Source organism: Diceros bicornis, chromosome 5 (genome assembly GCF_020826845.1).
Source record: "Diceros bicornis minor isolate mBicDic1 chromosome 5, mDicBic1.mat.cur, whole genome shotgun sequence".
In the NCBI taxonomy this organism is placed as follows: domain Eukaryota; kingdom Metazoa; phylum Chordata; class Mammalia; order Perissodactyla; family Rhinocerotidae; genus Diceros; species Diceros bicornis.
Genome location: NC_080744.1, coordinates 73,872,652 through 73,895,964, shown reverse-complemented (window position 1 = coordinate 73,895,964; position 23,313 = coordinate 73,872,652). Strand labels below are relative to the sequence as shown.

Sequence of the window (23,313 nt, the reverse complement as noted above, 5' to 3'; positions counted from 1 at the left end):
CTGGAAAGAAAAAAAGCCTTCTCCATATCCTTTGCTCAAGCCATTTAAATGAACACTGTTAACATATCTTGCAATACAGCTAGCACCCACTGTGTTACAAAAACAAAGCACTGTGAAATCTGGAATCCTGATTTTTATGGCCGCTGATAGGAGAAAGACCCCAAGCCAGTTCTTCAAGGGTGAAAAACCAAATAACACAAAATAAAACTCTTGCTTACAGAAGCACCTGATACAGCTTCCTTTGCAATGTGTTACTAACCCATTTTACATTCTAACATTCTCACGATTCTCCTTTCGGTGGTGGTGAGTACTGAGCAGTGCCTACAGGGAAATTACTTTATCCTTCTGGACGGAAACTCAGAGCAGGGATCTCTAGGAGACTTGTCTTTTTAAATATTAAAATATAACCCAGGACAGAATAACAATAGTTTTCTTCATGCACAGGAAAGCCACATTACTTTTTCTCTGCCTTCCACTGTTACCATTATAGTGCCTTCTGTAAAGCGATGTCCCAAAGTGGAGATTTACTTCTTTAAACTCATCCTTAATGCTGAAGGTACCCTTGGGCGACACATGCACTCTGCTGGAAAGGAGGAGAAAAATACTGAGTCCCACCTCCTTCTTGGGCAGCTCCCTTGGAACATTATGTGGATTTTCTAAATCTCTGAGGAGAGGCTTGAGTGCCAGGAGCTAAAAAGGCTTCCTCTCATTCGGGTCAGAAATTCCAGTTGTCCCTTACAGTGATCGTGCCCCGGGAGTGTTCAGACTGTCAAGTCAGATTTTGACTCGATTCATTTAATGTTACTTTACCGGAGGGATTTCAAAAACCTGTAATGCATCCTCTTCATAATGTGGTTAGCTTTGCACATCTGAAGGCAACTTCCTGGAATGGGGGCCAGAAATGAAATGGCACACCTGTTGCCTCCTGCCTCCTGTCCCAGGGTCCTAGGCTATCTCACTATTGCTGAGTGCTGTCCTTAGAAAACATTTGAAACCAAGCTGAGCTCCAGTAAAGCTCCGTCACTGACTAAGTGGTGACTCTCCCATCCCTTAGTTCCTGTCTGTAAAACAGGGATGTTAATACTGTTGTGAACATTCAGCAAAGTGAGGGCATGTTGGTTATTTGCAACATGGATTGAGTCCTAGCAATTTGTGATGAGTGTCAGTGTCAGTAGGATGGAGCCCACTGTCTTGCAACACAGGTGATGACAGACACTGTGGCAGGGACCTTGGAAGTTGCTTTATTACCAGTGATGTGCTCACAGCCCTACCAAGACCTCAGGCCTCTCTCCTTGTTTCCTGTTCACAATTTTATACTACACTGAGCCTCCTAAGGTGGCCAAACTGCCGATTTAAAAATGCAGTTTAGGGAACTGATTATTTCTGGAGGGTTGTGGTTCTGTGTTTGTGCCTCGATGCAGGGGACCACCCCTCTCCGAGTCCTGTGCCTGTGCCAGGACCATCCTGACGTAAGTCCATGCTAACTTCACCTTCTGCAGTTGGAAGTTATCCCCTTTTGAATGAGAGAATGCTAGGAAGCCCTTCCAGAGGAATGTTCTTGAATATTTGGGGAATGAATGGTATCCAGTGCTCTGACTGGAAAGAAGAAAATGTGAATTTCGTTTGCTACTGATGTTTAACTTCCTAGAACTTCCTAAAACTCTAACTTCATTAAAAATAATAATGTGAGAAAAGGTTTTATCCAAAAAGAAGATACACGAGGAAAGTGGTGGACAGTTTTTCTGGAAGAAATTCGTGTACTCTGTTAACATAAAGTCGTCTTATGTTAAGAAAAAAGGAAGTCATATGCAGAACCTTCTTAAATTATATGAAACCCAAACATTGAAGGTGTGCGTCTTTCAGAACTGTAATATTTAAAAAATAAAACAAAGCCATTCTGGGCCTTCTCTGACACTTTTGTGAGGGTGAGGCAGGTCCAAGGGGCTGTGAGGTCGTCTCTGAAAGATCCTGCCCCCATCTCTGAAAGATCCTGCCCCCAGTCCTGTGGGCGTTAATGGTGAAGGGTGAAGGCCACAGGTTAGGTGTTTGCAGCCAGCAAACTTAGGGGTTTATGGGGCTGCTATAGAACCGGGGCTATCGTCCAGGCTGTTTACACCCGCCCTGGTATTCTGTTACATACCTCCATGTGAAGGTGTACCTTACAGTGGGAAAGCACATCATTTGCATTACTTTTCAAAATGGACAGTAAAACTTGCTTTGCTAAATTGCAAAACACCCATGAATTAGAGATTAACTTGTATGCACTGTGACTACCTTCCCTCTCTCCATGTTCTCTATATATGCAAGAGTTTTTAAGTTTCTGCCAGTTATGCAATGATATGAAAGAGAGCCACGCTAACATGACTATGTGTAAGAGGCGATATTTACTTCATGTTCTCACTCTATCCATGGCCAGGCATACTTTTTCATAAATTAGTATATAGATACAATAGCTTTATATATTTATTAGTTATATATGTATTTAATATACATTTGTGTAGTTATATATCTATGTGTATATATAATCTTTCAAGTAGTTCTTTACGATGTTATGAAGATGACTAAATAATATTTCTTCAGGACAATAGCCCTAATGTCTTGAGCACAAACTATATATTTCGTGATACAATTAAAAACAATATATGACTAATTATTTTTCCCAATTTGCATGGAGAACCTTTGGCATAAGACGTTTTACCAAACCAAAGTTTTCACTGCCCATAAGTGGGGAGTCTGGATTCGTCCCCAGGCAAGCTGGCTCTGGGTCTGTGCTTCCATCACGGCACAGTGGGAGAGGAAGTGGAAGGAGGAGCAGGGGCAGTGGGCTTTGCAGTTCTTACTTCGGGGGCAACAGAGGAAAGTGAAGGCATAACAAGTCTTATATTTTGGATGGCCAGACCCCAGCCAGGATTTTCCCGGTTCCTGGCATTCCAGATCATGAAGTCGCTTGGGATGACACCAAACTTTTAGACACTTGAGTATAGAGATGCAGCTTTGAAAGTTACCTCCTCCACTTTCAAATCCTGCTGTGTCTCCAGCCTCAGGGGGATCCCAGAGAAACTCCCGATCCTGACATCCAGAAGGCATTCAGTACTCTCTTTGAGGATTAGAGTCACAAAACCGTGATAATTATTAATGCACATTACTTGTATATCTGTAATGGAACAAAGTAGAATTTGTGAACCATTTAAAGTTTCAGACATAAGAATTCCTGATAGGTATCTAGTAGTCAAGGGAAGGTAAATGGAAACTATTTCTATAACATCTCCTCTTGATTTAAAATGTACAAAATGCCATTGATATTCTCTTTATTAGGATGTCTGTGTTTTTATTTCAGTGAAGGTATGTTTATGATTTTCACTTGCAACTGTGGTTCTCTTAGCCATGTTTTCACCATAACACCAACTTCTTCAACCATGGATTCTACCACAATGGCATTTTCATTATTCAAATCTAATATCTTTCTGAAAACAGAATGGATATCAATTTTTGGATAATGGAAGCCTATGTTCCATTTTCAAATGGGAATAATAATGATTTCCAGTCCATGCAGAAACTCCAGACCATTTCCCTAAATGCCAACAAGACACTCTTAAGCACCTATATAGCAATCCAACAACTATATCTCAGTATTGTACTGAGTTTTACTGTCCAACTATATCTCGTGAATTATATATTTCTTCCATACTGCAAAGACCATATGCTATAATATAAATGAATACAGAGATAATATTTAAAATATAATAGAGATACTGTCTAAAACTGGACCCAGTTTTGTGATAGACCTAAGTGATAGGTTTGAAGAAGTGAGAATCATAAACTCTTAGGGGCTAAAACCTCCAGGAAAGGGAGGGGGAGATGATACCCATATGGATAAATGTAAAATCTGACTTATGAGCCTATCAGTCAGCTTACTGTGTAACAAACCATCCCAAGCCTAGTGGGTTCTTATTATTCCTCGTGATTCCTGGGTTGGCAGGGCAGGTTGTCTGCTCTGGGGTGGCTACGCTGGATTGGCTAGTCAAGGACAGCATCACTCACCTGTCTGGGTGTTGGTGTGACATCAGCTGGGGCCATGAGCATGTCTGGTCATTTGTCTTATCTCTAGCAGGCTGACCTCATCTCTTTCATTTGGTGGTGGCTGCGGGGTTCCCCAGAGATGCAGGACGGGCTGCCCTCAGCGCTCAAGCTCTTTTCAAGTCTCTGCTGCTGTCACATTTGCTCTCAGGTCCCATGGTCAAGTCTAAAGCCAGTGTGAGAGGGGCTAGCCAGGGCCATGGGCAAAGTAAGGGGAATTCTTAATGCTGTTTTTGTAAATAACTTACCATAGTTCTAACTACCCACTTTTACCCGGAATCATCTGCCACTTACAAGCTTCACTGATGTGCACACAGAGATTCAATAGAGCAGGTTTTCCACTTGAGAGTAAATTGGGGTAAAAATATTCGTGAATCATGATAGAGAATATTCAGACAGTGAGAGTTTGGGTAGCAAGGGTGGGTGAATTTTTAAATGAAAAACCGGAAGGTGGCAGATGCTGTGTTTAAGGACAAATGTTATGAACATCTTTGTCTTTACTTTTGTATTGTATTTACAAACTTTGTATTTACAAAGTTATGATAACTTTATATTTACTTTTGACACATCCAACTCCTTCTGTTTAAAGCATTTCGCCTCACTGTTTTTACTGGGTCTCCACATTAGTTTGCTAAGACCGCCATAACAAAGTACCACAAACCAGGTGGCTTAAACCACAGAAATGTATTTTCTCACAGTTCTGGGGGCTGAAAGTCTGAGATCATGGTGTCAGCAGGGTTGGTTCCTTCTGAGGCCTCTCTCCTTGGCTTTCAGATGGCCGACTTCTTGCTGTGTCTTCACATGGTTGTCCCTCTGTGCACATCTGTGTTCTGATCTCCTCTTCTTAAAAGGACAGCAATCAGATTAGATTAGGGTCCACATACATGACCTCGTTTTACCTTAATTACCTCTTGAAGGGCCCTATCTCCAACTACAGTCGCATCCTGATGTATTGGGGGTGAGAGCTTCAATATACAAATTTTGAGGTAACACAATTCGGCCCATAAGAGTCTCCTTGAGTTTCTGTAGCCACCTCTGTGTACAGCTCTGCGATGGGCTCCTGCCTAATTGAAAAGGAACCAGGAACATGGATTTTTCCCTTTGAATGAGGGAGCAGTCACATAAAGGACGTAGACTTCAACAGCATGAGTGAAGCAGAAACAAAGTTTGCTGTGGCCTCCTACCCTCCAGAGGTGGGAGGACAAGAATGAGCAGGTTTGCTGGCCATGTGGGCACGTTGGCTGGGGGCAGAGGAGGAGTGGAGTCCTAGGAGCCTGCTGTATCCAGAGGGCCTGGTCTGCTGGGCAGAAGACTATCATTAGGTGCCCTGAGGGGACACTGGCCAGGCAATGCCTTGTTACTCTGGGTCACTCTTGAGAGAGGAGGGAGCACAGGGAGCTCTCTCTGTTTGGGGTCCAAGTAAGTGTGGTTGGGATTGACACTCACTGAGAGGGCTCAGGCATTTGGAGGCTGAGCTCCCCAGGCAAGGTCACCACCTCTCATTTGAAAGCACATGGCAGACAGCAAATCGCTCTTTTCCATCTCGTGAGTGGCATTAGCTCCCGCACAGACTGTGGAATTATGGTCACCGTTTAACGGGCAGCTTTATAATTAAAGCCTAGGATCTTCACTAATTGGTAGCCAAGGAAAGAAAGAGCCCTTAAACGATGCTGCTTTCTCAGTGAGGGGAGAGAGTGTTAGTGCCTCAGAAGGGGACCATGGGTTCATGTGACAGTCTTATATGCTGAAGATGCAGATAACAATGAGATATACCAATTAAAGAAATAGGGCATTGAGATAAGGAGGAAAAAAATATCATGAGTAACACTATAAGGAGAGGCAGGCTGCAGCCAAATATATAAAGCTAAGGATCCGTGCCTCAGGAAGATGGGAGACGGGAGGACTGAGAAGACAAGATGAGGAAGGGTGATAAGAGGGCATCCAGGTGTGGGGACGGCACATATGGGACAGGGAGGAAGGAGGTGTGTGCAGGAGTGTTGTTCCACAGCGTGACCCAAGTGGCTATAGCAATGGACTTGTTTACGAGCCAGTGGGGGTAAACTTGGATTATAAAGCAAAGAGCCTTGAATATCGTGCAAAGGAGTTTAAACGTCATTCTGTAGACTTTGGCCGTTATATGTTTTTGAGTAGCAGCGGTAGTTGGAGAATTTAACATCCAGTGGAATGCTTTAAAGAATTTAATCTGAAAGCAGTAGATGAGAAACTGGATACCAGAGAAAAGGCAGTTGTTCAAGGAAGAGGATATTGAAAGGTGAGCAGGGGGATGAGGAAAATGTGCACAGGGGCGTAAGAGGGGAGCCTGCTTCCTGCTGAGTGCCCTTCCCAGCCCTCTCATACTCCTGCTGGTCCTCCATCCATTTCCCACCCTCCCCTGCACTGCTCCCCTTCGCTCGGCTGACCCAGGTCCCTGGTCAGCTGGCCTCCTGCTGGGTTCAGCCAATTCGGGCACTTGGGGAATTTCCCTCCTGTTCTCTGGACATCTAGCATCATCTCCAGCAGTGGCTGTGTTTCCTCCAGACCCTTGCTCATCCTAGATTGACCCACCGGTAAATCCTGGTCCAGATCCATGAACCCCATGTGGTCCCTGGGTCCTCCCAACCAGAGGTGAATTTACCATTAAGCTTGTAAAACTTAAACCTCGGGGCCCCTCACTTGCAGAAGCTCCTTCCCAGGCCCTGGGAAAGGTCATAACAGTGTGTGAAATGTGCAGGTGCAAGGCATTTTAACAAGACTGCTGTCTTTCTCCTCTGACTTCCCCGTCACAAGTTCCTCTGGTTGGGTGCAGGCAATTGTGGACCCAGCTAGGAGGAGGTGGGGCTGGGGGAGCTTTCAGGCTGTGGTTAATGGGTGGAGTTCACCATCACCTCCATATATGATGAAATTGGCGGGATGGGCAGGACCCAGGCTTTATCCCGATGTGATTGTCTCTCAAGGTCCCAGGCTCCAGAAGTGTGAGTGGTGTGCAAGAGAAGCCTGGGGCCAGATGCTCACATGGAATCCCCAAACTTTATATGAAAGAAACTTGAGGGTTTCCCCAATTTATCAGACTCCCAAATGTGCACATGATATTTCCAATAATCAGTTGTGAAACAAAATAAACTTTAAAAAACTATTTTTAATAGTTTATGTTATAGTTTAATAGTAATGTTAATTTTAACATTTTATTTTGCCATGCCAGAGGAAATAATATATTTTTATTCTCTCTTAAAAAAATAATGTCATAAAATCATTGTCATAGAAAGGTGTGATCAAAGGGCAAGCAGCCAAAAGTTGTAGGACACATGAGCATGATGAAGGTGGGCCAGTTAGAAAATTAATAAAAATAAGTTTGATTTGTTTTCTGGATTTTGTTATTATTCTGGTATTTGCAGTTTAAAAATATTTATAATTTGTTTTTTTCCCATTCACAATACTTATATTTTTATTTAATATTGTAGTTATATATATATATATGTGTGTGTGTGTGTATATATATATATATATATATTTTTTTTTTTTTTTTTTTTAAGGAAGATCAGCCCGGAGCTAACATCCACGCTAATCCTCCTTTTTTTGCTGAGGAAGACCGGCTTTGAGCTAACATCTATTGCCAATCCTCTTCCTTCCCCCCCACCTCCAAAGCCCCAGTAGATAGTTGTATGTCATAGTTGCACGTCCTTCTAGTTGCTGTATGTGGGACGCAGCCTCAGCATGGCCAGAGAAGCGGTGCCTCGGTGCACGCCCGGGATCCAAACCCGGGCCACCAGTAGCGGAGTGTGCGCACTTAGCCGCTAAGCCACGGGGCCGGCCCTGTAGTTATATTTTTATGTTCTTTTTGTGTAAAGGGCCCTGGGGTACATTAACATCAAGTGACAAACCCTGGACCTGCTCAGGAGAGCACCATGTCCCCCTATTGCATCTGGGGGTCACCTGTTTTTCTACTGCTTCCATGGGAAGGCCCTGTAATGAATCCTTCACAACTCGTCACACTGTCACCAGACCAAAGTGAGTCCTCTCCTTGGTGAGTTAATCAAACTACACCAGAAGTTGTATTCACACAAAGCATAAATTTTATTTACAGCATGCAGGAAATAAAATGGAGACCATAGGGAATAATTTCACAAAACTATGGCTCCCCAAACAAGGACAGTGGGTGCCTTTTAGTTGGGGTAGGAGATGACTATGCATAGAGGAAACTTTATCTGGGGGCATGTGCAGATCTCCCTTCTTGCACCTTCTGCACACGTCTCCTTCTGCACTCGGCACCCCATTGCCATCTTGGATCCTTCTGGCTTGGGCTGGTTCTGTGCTTTGGCTGTCTGACAACGTTCTGTCTCAATGTGCCGCCTTAGTTCCTGTAAGCGAGCATAACTTCAAAACGAAGTGCTAGGTATAGAAAGTTGTTTTAAGGACTTCCCAGCTACTCTGAGGAACTACTAACTGCTGTTGAGACTTTTCTTTTTTAAGCAACTAAGCAACTCTTTGAGCCTAAGTAACTCTTTAAGCAACTCGGGGGAGGTAGCTGGTGACAACACCTGAAGTGGTCTTGCTCCTCTCAGCTCTGATACTGTCCTCCCTGACTGATTCACCCCTTCTCCTGTCCACTTTCTGCCTCGTGGTCTGAGGACCAGATGGAGGGCCTGGTTTGTGCAGAACTCCCTGCAGCACCCAGGCCGGCCTCACTGTCTTCTGGGTGCCTGACCTCACCTTGTGTCAGTTCCAGACGTGGCATCGCACCCCTCAGAGCTAGAGGCATTGTGTCTGTCTTTAAATAAACCTAGCACTGTGCCCACACCGAGTAGTGCTCAAGTGGTGGAGAGAGTGAATGCTCTCAGCAGCTGGAGGAGCCTGGTAGGTGGGGAGAGTGTTCAGGGAAGGAGGTCCTGCCACAGGGAAACCCAGTGCTGTGAAACGGGCAGGCGTGGCCCCTGGAGGCAGCAGGTCTGGAGGCAGCAGATCTAGAGGCTGCATCTCCAGAGGCAGAAGCTCTGGAGGCAGCAGTTCCGGAAGCAGGGCTCCACGGGTCTCTGGGGAAGAGATGGAGGCCAGCTATACAACCATGTTCCCCAAGACCAACTTGAGGAAATAATACCAAAAAAGGATATACTACTCTTATGCTCCTATACCTGATAAGGAAGAAATAACAATGGTTTTATTCTAATCATCACTACATATTATCATTTTTAGGTGAGACATTGAACACCCTTTAATTGGCATGGGTCTGGGACTACCATTTCATAAAGAAAACTGCTAGTGACTTCCCTTAACAAAGTGTTTATCCACCGCGCTCCAGGCAACATGCTAACGTGCTGGGGACCTGACAGCAGACAGCCTCTGCCCCCCGAGAGTGTGTGTCTCCAGCAACCCCCATCTTCAAGTCCCTGTCCTTTATTAATCAATCATCTTTCCATTTGGCCCTTTTCTTTGGTAAAGGAAAGGAGACAAGTGTTAGGAAATAATTTTCTAATTTTTTAGAAGTTTCAGATGGATGTCATTAAGAAGCATAATTTTTCTTCTGTTTTGTCACAATGCTCCACATGCTGCAGTAATTCATGGCCCATTTAGGAATCATTAAGCTTTCCAATTATTAAAACAAATTATGAACATAGGCGCTCCACAAGCACGTTGGTTTAAATTGGGGGATTCTGCACATTTTTCACCTGTTATATTTATTAGTATTTCAGACGCATTAGTTCCACAGCTATCTATGAATTCTGTAAAATGTTGTTTATTTTTGGATAGACATTGTAAGAAGGATTTTTTTTTTTTCCTCTGCAGAAAGGAAAGATGATTAATGCCTTCACAAAGAAAGTTTATGAGAGACATAAAAATATTTCTCTGTGGTGGGAAGTGTTTCTCCAACATTTAGTCAAATGTAGACACAATAAAACGTCCACACCACGCACCAGGCACACCATCCACATTGCGCCCTCTTGAGTTGGAGTTTGTGACAGAGCTTCAGAATAAAGAAGAGCCTTGCCCCCCCAAACCCCACCCTTCTCCTAGGGCATCCTAGCATGCTCCCTTTCCTCACAGGAAGGAGTGTTGTGGTGGGGGCAGGAATTCATGCCTCACTCTACAAGCTGCTGTCTCATGATGATTTCTGAATACTTCATGCAGAGTTCAAACATAGAGAAGTTCCTTCCAGTGGTGGAAGAGGGAACATGTGGAGTCATTCTTTCATGTCTTCATTGCAAAAGTAAGATAGAAATGAGTGAAATAGAAAATTACTTTCAACAGTGAAAGAGAGGGCTATGGAAATATAAAGTGTTAGAGCCAGAAGGGTCCTTCGTTTAACCTAACCCAGCCCTCCCATTTTACAGATGAGGAAACTGAGGCCAAGGAAGGTAAACGATTTCACATGGTTTATAAACAGAGTAGACGTGGAGGTTCTTTCTGTCACATGTTGTGGTGGTTCCTACATCTAACAACCAGGTTTCAGTTGCTCCAGTGCTCTTAGTCACAGCCAGGGGAGCAGATTGAGACTGTATAGTTTAGAACCATTGTTGCTTAGCAACTGTGTGACTTGATGAAAGTTACTTAATTTCTTAGGCCTCAGTTTATCCCCTGGAAGGAAGAGTCAGATTGTCTGTCTCAATCACCAGAGCCTATAGCTACAGCAGCATCTATGCCTTGTAGGAGTGACTTTAGGTAATGCCATCCATCTTGCTATAGGATCTACCAATTTCAAATCCACATTTAAAATGTTTTATTGTGAAGGTACGTGATTTGTGCATTAATGGGATGGAAAGCAGAGAGGATAAGGAGAGAAAGGGCAGAGAGGAGGGCCATATCGCAGAACATTTATTTTGCCATTATTACACGATATAAAGACCCACTTGGAAATTCTTACTTGGGGTCCCAGAATTCAAACTAATTTTGACACATTGAGTAATTTTGGTAAAATTCTTCAAGTTTTCTGAGTTTCAATATCCCTGATATAAAATTGGAATTAAAAAACAATGTGGATGATTTTAGTTTCTTTCTAGAATACACTTGGGCCTCTGTAGAGAGCGTTCTTTATTTGATATCATTGAGCATATATATAGGTGGCCCTCAGCCCTGCTGGAGAACAATTTTTCATCCTTCTCTCTTCATTCTTTTATCAAATAAATCAGTGTTAAAGGAAAGAAAGAAGTGACATGCGTGATTACCTGTAAGTGCCACACTGAATTCTCACATACTGAATTTTGTTTGGAGTGCTGAGTGTGTTCTCTGTGCAAATACAGCCCTTTACAAATTTAGTCAGAAATCATCATTGTTAGGCCAAAATCCTTCCCTCGAGGGAAGAGGGCTGCCCGCCTCATCCAGTCTGTTCTGCGCGGCAGAATTGCTACCATCTCGTCAGACGTGCTGTTGAACCTGCTGTTCCCTCCACTTGGAGTTCTCTTGCTCCATCTCTCTGCATGGCTCACTCCTGCTCTTCACCGTGGTCTTGGCTGTGAGTCACCTTCTCAGTGAGGAACACAGACCCCCACCCCTGCATCCCACTCCCCTCCTCCTTCTCCACAGTACTAGTTGGGACAGGCTGGGGATTGCTACCCTTACCAACTGCTCTGGGTGATTTTGCACCCACAGGGTACGTCTAGCCTGAATCAACAGGGGCTCTGCTCCACACAGTGTCTCGGGGCCTGAAAAGGGGGTGTGTGGACCCCACCAGGCTCTTCAGGCACCCTTCCAGGAATGACACACACCACTCTGGTCATATTTCATTTTATCACAAATGAGGTGGCCACACACAGCCCCCTAGGGGGAGTAGAGGTGCGATTCTACTGTGTGCCCACAGGAAGGGGAGCTGCAATATTTGGTGAATAGCACCAATGACCACCATGATCTGTCAAATATTTTGTCGGTCTTCCCCTCATCAGGGAAGATACACTCCTCCCTTCTTCAGTTGAGGCAACTCAAGATATCAACCCAGCTCCAGCCCCAAGGTCAAGGTTGAATGTACCTGTGCAGTCTCCACATAAGGTCTGTACATGACTTTCTTGGCCCACCAACCTCTAAACTAAAAAGAAAATATATCTAACCCACCCCCACATGTGCAGTATGTATTCAAGGATGGAGAAGGCAGGATAATCACAATCAACCCACTGGTGCAGCAATTCTGAGACCGCACAGGGCAGATTCTGAGTGGACTCTGTTCCCTGGGAAGAGAGGGTCTTCTGTGATTAAGGTCTAATTCTGCTCCCAGGGTAGGGCTCCTGAGGACTCTCCTCCCTGGCTCTTGACTCCAGTGTCTGGGAGTTTCTTCCTTTTCCATAAACTGTTTTGGCCACAGGAAAGTGGGCATTGGAGAGTAAGCCTCCTTTGGGGTCCAATCAGTTTTTCCAGGCCGCAATCTGCCCATTTATAGATAGGAATGCAAAAGTCCATCTAGGCTTCAAATAGTCATAGACTTTTCTTTCTGACTTAAAACCTGGCCAGCTCTTTCCTTATTGGTCCAGTTTCACGTGTACATAGCCACATTCATGGATCTTTTGTCAACACACCATGTGCCTTTGCTTTTGCACGCCACTGCCTCTCCCTACCCCTCCTTTCACTCTCACTCACTCCTTTTCTCTTAAATTAAGTACAGGTACCTTGGCCCTCTCAGCCTTCAGTGGAAGACTCATACTTTAGGCTCTTATCCTGGAGCCATATTTGCACAATTAAAGATTTTAATCTTTAATTAAAATCTGGTGACAACTTAATCCATTTAGAGGTTTTTAGCCATAGGTCTGATTATTTCTGCAAAGCTGAGTTTCAATAGGCTTTTAACATTCAAAGTGTTTCTCAATTTTACGATTTACTGATGGGGATGAGAAGCGTTTGCCTCCTCCAACCCCACAAGACACTGCTTCTGCTGTATCTTTCTTTTCTCTTATAATTGCTTTCAAACTGGCCAATTATCTTCTGAGATAATTTCTTTCTTGTGTTAACTTACCAGCACAGTCAACGCAGTGACCTCTGCCCACTCATTAGACATGCTCTGCCTTCCACAGGTGTCAATTTTGGCAAACATTTCACGCAGGCATGACATGAGCCACCTTGCCTCCAGCCTCCAGTCCCACATTCTTGACTCCTAAGCCAATACACCTGTGTTTTTTTTTTTTATTTTTTGGTGAGGAAGATCAGCCCTGAGCTAATATCCGTGCCAATCCTCCTCTTTTTCCTGAGGAAGACCAGCCCTGAGATAACATCTATTGCCAATTCTCCTCCTTTTTTTCCCCTTTTCTCCTCGATGTCCCAATAGATACTTGTACGTCATAGTTGCACATCCCTCTAGTTGCTGTATGTGGGACGCCGCCTCAGCATGGCCGGACAAGTGGTGCGTCCGTGCGTGCCCAGGATCCAAACCTGGATCCGCCAGGAGCGGAGTGCGCGCACTTAACCGCTAAGCCACAGGGCCGGCCCCCCAACACACCTGTTTTAGTTTTGTTTTAGCACTCTTCTTTTCTCTTTTGGATTACACATTGATTTCTCGTTTTTTTATTTTTTTATTGAGATATAATTGACATATAACATTATATAAGTTTCAAGTGTACAACATGATGATTTGACAAAATGTATATATTGTGAAATGATCACCAAAATAAGTCTAGTTAACATCCATCACCTCACATAGTTACGAATTTTTTTTCCTGTGATGAGAAGATCTCCTCTCTTAGCAACGTTCAAACACAGCAGTGTTAACTATAGTTACCGTGCTGTACATTACATCCCCAGGACTTGTTCATCTGATAACTGGAAGTTTGTAGTTTTTTACCCCCTTCACCCATTTTCCCCACCTCCACTCCCTGCCTCTGGCAACCACCAGTCTGTTCTCTATATCTATGAGTTCAGGTTTTTTTAGGTTCCACATATAAGTGAGGTCATACAGTACTTGTCTTTCTGTCTGATTTATTTCACTTGCTTCAGCACTCTTTGAAACTCATTTTTATATCTGTCAGTATGTGCTAGGTTATAAGAGGAGGAATAACACACACATCCACCTACACACACAAACTTCTGACACTTTCTCTCTGTGGTCTGGGTTTAGAGTCTGTCAATGAGAGACATGCGTACAAGTTCTGGAAGGTGGTAAAGAGGCAGAGGCTATGATTCCCCAGAGGTGTGTTGAGACAGACACATGGACAGAGGGAGGACATGAGTGGGACTCTGCATGCTGAGATTTCACACAACTCTGGAAGCTCTGACGGTACTTGCCCCCAGCTGCTGCCTCCCTGGCATTTTCACCCCCTGCTGCCCAAGTGCTTGTGCAAGACTCACATTCCCTATACATAAGAATTCTTCCTGTGTTGAACGCCTGGGTTCCTTTTGTCTTTTCTAGCTAGAATCCTAGCTGACACACTGACCTTACTGTTCTGCTTGGTATGTGTGACCATCAGTCATGCTTTATTTTGTCACCTTAATTCTTGTTTAAGCCTGCCTCCCCTGACTACAATATAAGCTCCATGGGGGATGGGAGCTTATATTGGCAAAGGTGGCACAGTGCTGGGTCTTCGATGGTTTGCAGGACTTGGCACAGTCCAGCAAAGAGATGACGAATGAATGGACTAATTAATAAATGGCAGAATCTGGTCAGTTGAATGACTGATCGCAGGACAGTTCTTTAACTGGAAAATCAATGGGAAGGATAAATATAGGATTTGTTGAGAATTACTGAACTCACGTTCTGCAAAAGTAATACATTTATAATATCTAATACATAAAGGAAACTATGAAAGACATAAAAATCTCTAACAATCAGCCTCTGGATCCTCCTTACTAAGAACCTGATGATAATCCTTTAAACTGTGATTAGGGAAAGGGCCTCTGAGGTGGTCCAGTCTCGAGACATTTCTTTGGGTGTAATGGTGATATCAGTCCCATCCTAATATCTGATGATCACAGAAAGTCTTACTCTGTGCTGTGAACACTGGAATGGCTTCCAATGCTGGGCCTTTGCCTCTGTAATTTGTACCCCGTCAGCTTTCTTTTTGGAATCAGCCTTTAGATTGGTTGGCTATCAGTTCTATAGTTCTGTGTTGCTGCTTTTTTCTTACTTTTCTTTTTGATTTGGGTTGTGTCGTTTGAGAACACTCTTGAGTGAAAATGATAATAGTTATTATCTAAGCTAATACTTATGGATCACTTCTTCTATGTCAGGCACTAAGAGTTTCTCATTTAATCATTTCTTTTCTTCTTCATGACCCTTTAGGAGGTGAGCACTACTCCTCTCCATTTTACAGATCAGAGAATGGAGGCTCCTGTAGGTCATGCCACCTGTCAAAGCTTAGACTTTTGAACGCAAGGTCTGCATCCATGCTCTGAATCATATTCTGTCAACTCTTGGTCCCCATCACACTTTGTGTGTTTATTACAATTTAAAGTTTACAAAGCATTTTCACATACGTTAGCACACTGTTGACTAATAATATTGGTTATCATTTGTTGAATGTTTACCATGTTGAGCCAGGCACTGTATTAAGCACTCACAGAAAGGGAATTGGAGAGGTGAGGATGGAGGATGTACACATGGAGGAAAACCAAAGTTTTGACAAAGAAAATGAAGGGTACAGAAAATTGACTAATAAAACTGCCTTGCCTCTCTCCTTTTGCTTTGTTTCAGGAATACCAAATTGATATATTTTTTGCTCAGACCTGGACAGACAGTCGCCTTCGATTCAACAGCACAATGAAAATACTTACTCTGAACAGCAACATGGTGGGGTTAATATGGATTCCAGATACAATCTTCCGCAATTCTAAAACTGCAGAGGCTCACTGGATTACCACCCCCAATCAGCTCCTCAGAATTTGGAATGATGGGAAAATCCTTTACACCTTAAGGTAAGATACTGGTAGATCTTTAATCACTGATGGTCTGATTTTGCGTCCTTAATTTAGATCATCGTAGGGATGGAACCCTATTTTCATTGCTAAGTTCTGTGGCTTCTCATGTTTGACATGCTACCGCATGATGCCTGAAAAAGTTCATCCTCATGCCACGTGTGTAAGAATAAAGGCATATAAACTATCTGCAATGAATGTGAACTCATTCTTTAATCAGAGTCCATTTCTGCTGGAAGTGGGCTGTGGAAATTATCTTTAATATATTTAACCCACGACTCCACCCAGCTAGGCAAATAAAGATGTCTTGGCATACTAATTGACGAATGTAATTATAGCCAAATTTGAGACCACGAGGGAAAAAAGAGCACAGAGGGCATCTCCGATGCATCCCTAATGGAAGTGGCAGCTACTGTGTGATGAGAACTCCTGGGGGCTGGGCAGTGCTCACAGAAGCCCGGCAAGGTAAGAGAAACTGCGCTCCAAAGAAGTGAACCAGTGAAGCGACCTACCCAAAGACTCCAGTGGGAACTAGTGTTACCAGAGTTTGAACTTGGGTCTGGGTCTCTCAAAAATCTCTCCGCTGGGGTGGTCTGAGTGTTCTCGAACACACGGCTGCAACATACCATAGCAATGCCCCGTGCCTCAGCCAGCCTTTCTGCTCGTTTAGCATTAGCGTTGGGACAGTACCCTGAACACTGGCCTTTCCATCATCCGTGACCTCTCAGGAGCACTGGATGCACCTGCCCTTTTCCCATAGACTCTCTCTCTCACTGGCTTTGCGGTACTGCAGCTCCTTTCTGTGCCTCCTGCCCTGCTCCTCATGCTGCCTCTCCTCGTCTGCTCCTTCTGCCTCAGGACTTCCCTATCACTCTACTCGCTTTCTACTTTCCTGCTGGCTTAGCTCATTCATTCCCACCACTTTAAAAGGCGTATCTGTGCTGAGGATTCCCACATGCCTATTTCCAACCAACCCAGAACTTCCCTTCTGGACTCCAGATTCTTGGAGCCACCTGCCTGTGTGATATCTCCTCCTCCAAGTCTAAAAGGCATTCCAAATTCAGCATGCCTCAGGGGAAGGTGATTTCTCTAATTCCTCTGACCCATGTCCCTGCATCCTCCGGCTCAGTGAACGCCACCGCTAGCCCCTGAGCACTCCTCCTCCACCCCCCTACATCCATCATGAGCTTCTAATTGCAGATGATTTGTGGCCATAAGGAGAAATCTGTAATTCATATGGTGAACAGAAATTCATAGCACAAGTCACAGGCCAACATCAAAATAAGCAGAAGATTAAAGAATCTTAAAGTTTCAGGAAAATTATAATTTTGACAGGCTGGGAACAACAATAGAAAAGCCACAGCAGGGAACTCTGCTGACAAATTGTAGTTAGAGAGTTGGAGTTTGTAATAGCTATTTCCTCATCAATCTTAAAGGAATATGAATGAGACTCTGAAGTGATGGTGAGCCTCAACAAACCAGAATAGAGACATGGCCGGGCCTGGGATCCTTTATAGAAACCATCTGACCCCAGGGCTGTCTGCTCCGGAAAGATGCAGTGCACACATGTAGTACAGCCACCACCTGCCTGGTCAAAATGGGAGACTTGTCCAAATTTGAAATCCCCCCTACAAGTGGATTAATTTGACGTTATACCTATTTAGACAAATACACCAGTTTCAAAATGGAGGAAAGATTTATTTCAGTCAAAAAGATGGAAAACAAGGATATATAAAACAACAGTTGTTTTTATTTGTCTCCTCTCTGACTTGGCTTGTATTTCTAGACAGTTTGGAATTTTACTAACTGAAATTCTCTCTGCTAATGGTAGTTAAAAGCAAAACAAAATAACACAACACAAAAGCAACAAATGGTGTCACTGAATGGATGGCGCCACTGCCAAGAGTGAGTTACATGTGCTATCCTCACGGTCGCCCCCCTACTGCCAACCACGTTGTGGTAACATGGCCGCCCCCTGGCCTTGCCAGGGGACTTTACTGGGTTGTTCCTGGCTGACCTCAAGAGTGACGCTTGGCTCTCCCGCAGGCTCACCATAAACGCAGAGTGCCAGCTGCAGCTGCACAACTTCCCCATGGATGAGCACTCCTGCCCACTGATTTTCTCCAGCTGTGAGTACCATCGGGGGTATGAATATTGTATGAAGGGTTGTCTAGCCTGTGCTGACTTCTGTCAAAGGGCCAGTCGTGTGATTGATTATAGCATCTCTGCACAACCAGAGAAAACGGATAATGGTTTTAATATTGGACACCTGGGCTTTTTCACTCTAGACTTTATTGCATAAGAGCCGTGTTACTGAATAGGTAGCTTTGATAAAGCTGGGAACAACTCAACCATTCCTTATAATACTGAAGGATTCAAAAATTGATGGACAGTTGACTTAGCAAAGACTCTCATGCTAATGAGCTGTGCATATTATTTGGAAATATACATAATTCGTTTGCGATATTTTTGCAAGGTGATTTGTCTTCTAAATAGAAAGATAAAAATTTTTATTCAAGTATATTTGTATTCATCTCATTGCACTATAGTAGGATGTAATTTTTCGTGATAGTTTATCTTCTATTATTTTACTTAGGATTGATAATATAGCTAACAAGTAATCATTTACAAATTCTTAAAGACAACAATTAATGCTAAGTACAACTACATATATATGAAAGGAAATAGCAAATTTACTTGCTTATTTATGAAGTAAAGTTTCTAAGTAAAGGTCGATATGGAAATATGGCTGTAGAACTTATGTTGGTTCATTTTAAAGGTATTGCTCACAGTACTTAAGTATGACTCATAAGAATTCAATTAACTTTACTGGTTTTCTTTAAAATTGTGTATGGGGCATGACCAACAAATGTGATGAAATTTCAAGCAGAAGGTTTTGTGGCTTTCTTTACTGGATATTATAGTTAGAAGACAAAAAATGAAATAAGGGATGAACACACTTTATAGCTCATTTTAGGTTCAGAAAATGTCAAGCTAGAAAGCAAAATTTCACTGATCTCCTAGATTGAGTAGAAATATTCTTATGTAGAGATTAGTTTAATTAGTTGAATCCAAACTTAGTACATGCCAAGAAACTATTACATTTTTAAAGCCTAGAAAGTAGATAGCTAATGTCTATGAATGTCTGGTAAACTTGTCTGTAGATTCATTTGGGCCTGCTGTTCTTTGTTTATTTAATTACTTTGAAAGTTAGAAAACCATTCAAATTGTCTGGTTCTTTGTAAATCAGTTTGGTATATATATGTCTACTTTTTCATAGTGATTTGTCCATTTCAATGTTTATTAGTCTTCCCAGTGAACCCACTTTGGCTATGTTGATCCTTCCAATGGTCTGATAGGCTGTTAACTCATCCATTGTGTTTATAATTTCATTGGTTATTTCTCATTATTAGACATTATATTTTGTTGCTTTTTAAAAATTTCTTACACAATTTTGACAGCCTGTTGTTTCTTCACCAAATTTTCAATGTCATCTTCTATTTATTTAAGTTTCCTGAACATTCTGATATCTCACTGGGAGTGATTTGCAGAATTTGTTTTATTTTACTCCATCTCATGGTAATTTATTTACTTTTCTGTTCAGTAAGCCATATGTTTGGCCATGAAACAAGTCAATAAATTTAAAAGGATTGAAATAAGATTTCAGGATACAAAATCAATATACAAAAGTCATTTTCATTTCTATACACTGGAAATGAAAAATCTGAAAATTAAATTTAAAAAGCAATTGCATTTATAATAGTATCAAAAAGAATATAATACTTAAGAATGAATTTAACAAAAGAAGTGCAAGAGCTGCACACTGAAAACTATAAAAACATTATCAAAATGAATGAGAGAAGACCTAAACAAATAGACGGGCATCTTGTATTCATGAACTGAAAAACTTAATATTGTTAAGATGGCAACACTCTCTAAAGTGATATACAGATTCAATGCAATCCCTATCAAAACCTCAGCTGCCCTTTTTTTCCAGAAATTGACAAGCCGATCCTAAAATTTATATGCAAATTCAAAAAATCCAGAATAGCTACAAGAATCTTGATAGAAGAAGAAATTTAGTGAGCTCACACTTCTGGTTCAAAATGTACTACCAAGCTACAACAATCAAGACAGGGTGGTGTGGTGCTGCTGTAAAGATAAACTTATAGATCAGTGAGATAGAATTGAAGGTCCAAAAACAAACCCATACATTTATAGTCAATGGATTTTTGACAAGGGTTCCAAAATAATTCAGGTGGAAAGAATAGTCTTTTCAACAAATAGTGCTGAGACAGTAGAATGTCCATGTGCAAAAGAATGAAGTTAGACTTCTATATTACACTCTATAGAAAATTAACTCAAAATGGATGAAAGACATATATGTAAGGGCTAAACTATAAAACTTTTTAAAGATAGTATGTGTACCTTTTTGTCACCTTGGTTTAGTTCACAGTTTCTTAGCTATTACAGCAAAAGCACAAGCGCTACAATAAAAAAAAATAAACTGGATGTCATCAAAATGAGAAACTTTTATACTTCAAAGGACACCAATAAGAGAGTGAAAGACAACTCCTAGAATGGGAGAAAATGCAAATCATATTCTCATGAGGGTCTAGTATCCAGAATATATAAATAATTCTTACAAATCAACAACAAAAAGACAAACAACACAATTTTAAAAACAAAGGACATTTCTCCAAAGAAGATATACAAATGACCGAGAAGCACATGAAAAATTCTCAACATAATTAGCCATTAGAGAAATGCAAATCAAAATCACAATTAGATACCATTTCACACTCACTAGAATGGCTATATTTAAAAAAAAATAAAACAGGCAATAAGAAGTGTTGGCAAGGACGTAGAGAAATTGGAACCCTCCTACATTGCTGGTGGGAATGTAAAATGGTGCAGCTGGTATGGAAAACAGTTAGACAATTCCTCAAAAAGTTAAATATAAAGTTTCCATATGACCCAGCAGTTCTGTTCCTAGATATATACCCAAGAAAATTGAAATCATTTGTATGTGATTGTTCATAGCAGCATTATTTATAGTAGCCAAAAAGTAGAAATAGCCCAAATGATGAATAGATAAACTAAATGTGGTATAGCCATACAACAGACTATCATTTTGCCTTAAGTAATGAGGACAAGAGACAAATCTCCCATGCAGAAGAATTTCAAATAACTTATGTAGATACTCCTCCCTCAAGGAGGAGGAGCATAACTCCCCACCTCTTGAGTCAAGGCTGAGCATAGTGTCTTCCTTCCAAAAAGTATATTATGGAAAGAGGGAAAAAAGAGCTACTTTATAGTGAAGAAACCTGACAAACACCACTTCTGCCAGGTGAGCAAGGTCAACATCAGCAGTGATACGTCATGTTGATAGTATGTACTCTTGGGATGATGTGATGAGAATGGCGCTTTACCTCTGTGGTCTCCCTTCTAAAAACCCATAACTCCCATATAACCATGAGAAAAACATCAGACACCAGGTACATTCTACAAAAACCTGACCAGTACTCTTCAGAACTATCAATGCCATGAAGAACAAGGAATGTCTGTGAAATCGTCATAGCCAATGTGGCATCCTGGATGGCATCCTGTATAGCATCCTGGAACAGAAAAAAGAGCATTAAAACTGATGAAATCTGAAAAAAGAAGTATGAATACTAGTTAATAATAATGTATCAATATGTTGGTTCATTAATTGTGACAAATGTGTCATATTAATGTAAGGTATTAATAATAGAGTGAAGCTGGGTGTGGTGTATTGGGAACTCCCTGTAGAATCTGTACAATTTTTCTGTAAATCTAAATTTATTCTAAATTTAAAACTTTGTTTTTAAAAAGATAGAAGTATGAGTAGTTGCATTAAGCTGGTATTTTAGTCCCAGTCACATACAAAATTGGCCCAAGATGCTGATAAATAAATATATTGAGGGTTTAAGTGAAATAATCAGGTGAAAATGTCAGATCAAGAAACCCATGCCTCTTCATTCAATTCAGGTAAATAAATCTCTAAGTTATTATGTGGAAATTTCTGGAGACCCTGGGCCAGAAGATCCAGCTTAGAGGTCTTGGTGATAGATAATCTTGTGCAATGGTTCTTACGTATGTTGGGCTCACATGCCACTTTGAATGTTTGGGCAAAGCTATGGTCCCTCATTCACACACTTCTGCACTTTCACCTGGTATTTTGCATCTATCAGCTACATGACCTGTAGCCCAGAGTTTAAAAACTCCTCATCTAGTCTATCTCAGTCATTTTGTAGATGAGGAAACAGAAACAGATGCTGTCACTCTAGGATCTTCTGACTTCTAGAAAGTGCTTCTTCCATTGGATCAAGCCAGCTACTGTTGACTGCCTCAAAAATATGTCCCTGAACTTGTTCACTGCTTACTGTTTCCACCTGTTGGGATTTCCTGCTCCCGCTCTTATCATTTCAAGTGCATTATATACATATATCCTAGCATTGGCATACTAAAATATATTATATATCTGTCTAAGTCAATCCTGTGCCTATAATCATTCATAAATTCTTTCCCCTGGCGATTAGCATAACCTTGAATGTTTCACCATAGCCTACAAGACCCCTTCCTCCCTCTCCAACTTCATCTGTTTCCACTCTCTGTCTTGAAAATACATGCCTTACTATTTCTTTTGTGGGTGTTTTTCTCTTTTTCACTCAAAATATAGCTCTACACAACACTAACCTATGTCTTTCATATTTCATTTTATCACTCAAATTATAAACTAAAGACATCCTCAATAGTTTGTGTATACACCAGTTCCAACACAAACAGCTATTACTTACGGATTTTACTCACAGAATTTTAAATGCATGTATCCTACTGAAAATAGTTTATGCTGCAGTTTTTAGTTATATGATTTAATAATATTCCAGAGGCAGAATAACACATATGAAAGAAGTAAAACATAGTCACTGTGAGTAGAACACAGGAATCTAGAGAGGGTTATACTCATCACCACCATGGTATCATCCTCCATGTTCTTCTATGGGCACTTGATGAGAAGGAACTTCTGCCAGCTCCTCCAGCACACCGTGAACCCCTCACCGGCAGAGCAGCTGTGTGCCTGTGAGACATGGCATCTGGTGGCTAGCAGCAATTGTGCTCCAACTTTATTCAGTTTCATGAGAAGGTTCTGTGAAGAAGGAGGATACACTAACCTGTTGTTTTGCCAGGAATTTCGTTATCTACTCAATAACAGTTACTTCATGTGTACCAAAATGGCCTTAAGCTGACCCCTCCGATTTCCATGAGGTCCTGACTGCTAATTTGCTCTGCTTCCTTCTGATGTTGAGATCTGATACCTCTTCCCACATTTCTTTTAATATCTAGAACCTTTGTCTTATCATATTGTGAGGGATATTGGTTTCTATTCCTGATTTATAG

General features: G+C 41.8%; 1 protein-coding gene across 1 annotated transcript in view; it reads left to right on the top strand.

Annotated features, from left to right (window-relative positions):
* Positions 1–23,313, top strand: part of GABRG3 (gamma-aminobutyric acid type A receptor subunit gamma3) — a 634,800-nt gene that overhangs the window by 365,307 nt on the left and 246,180 nt on the right. Inside the window, exons 4-5 of the mRNA XM_058542243.1 lie at positions 15,671–15,891; positions 17,938–18,020. Of these exons, the coding sequence (XP_058398226.1) occupies positions 15,671–15,891; positions 17,938–18,020 (304 nt within the window). The remainder of the gene's footprint in view (positions 1–15,670; positions 15,892–17,937; positions 18,021–23,313) is intronic.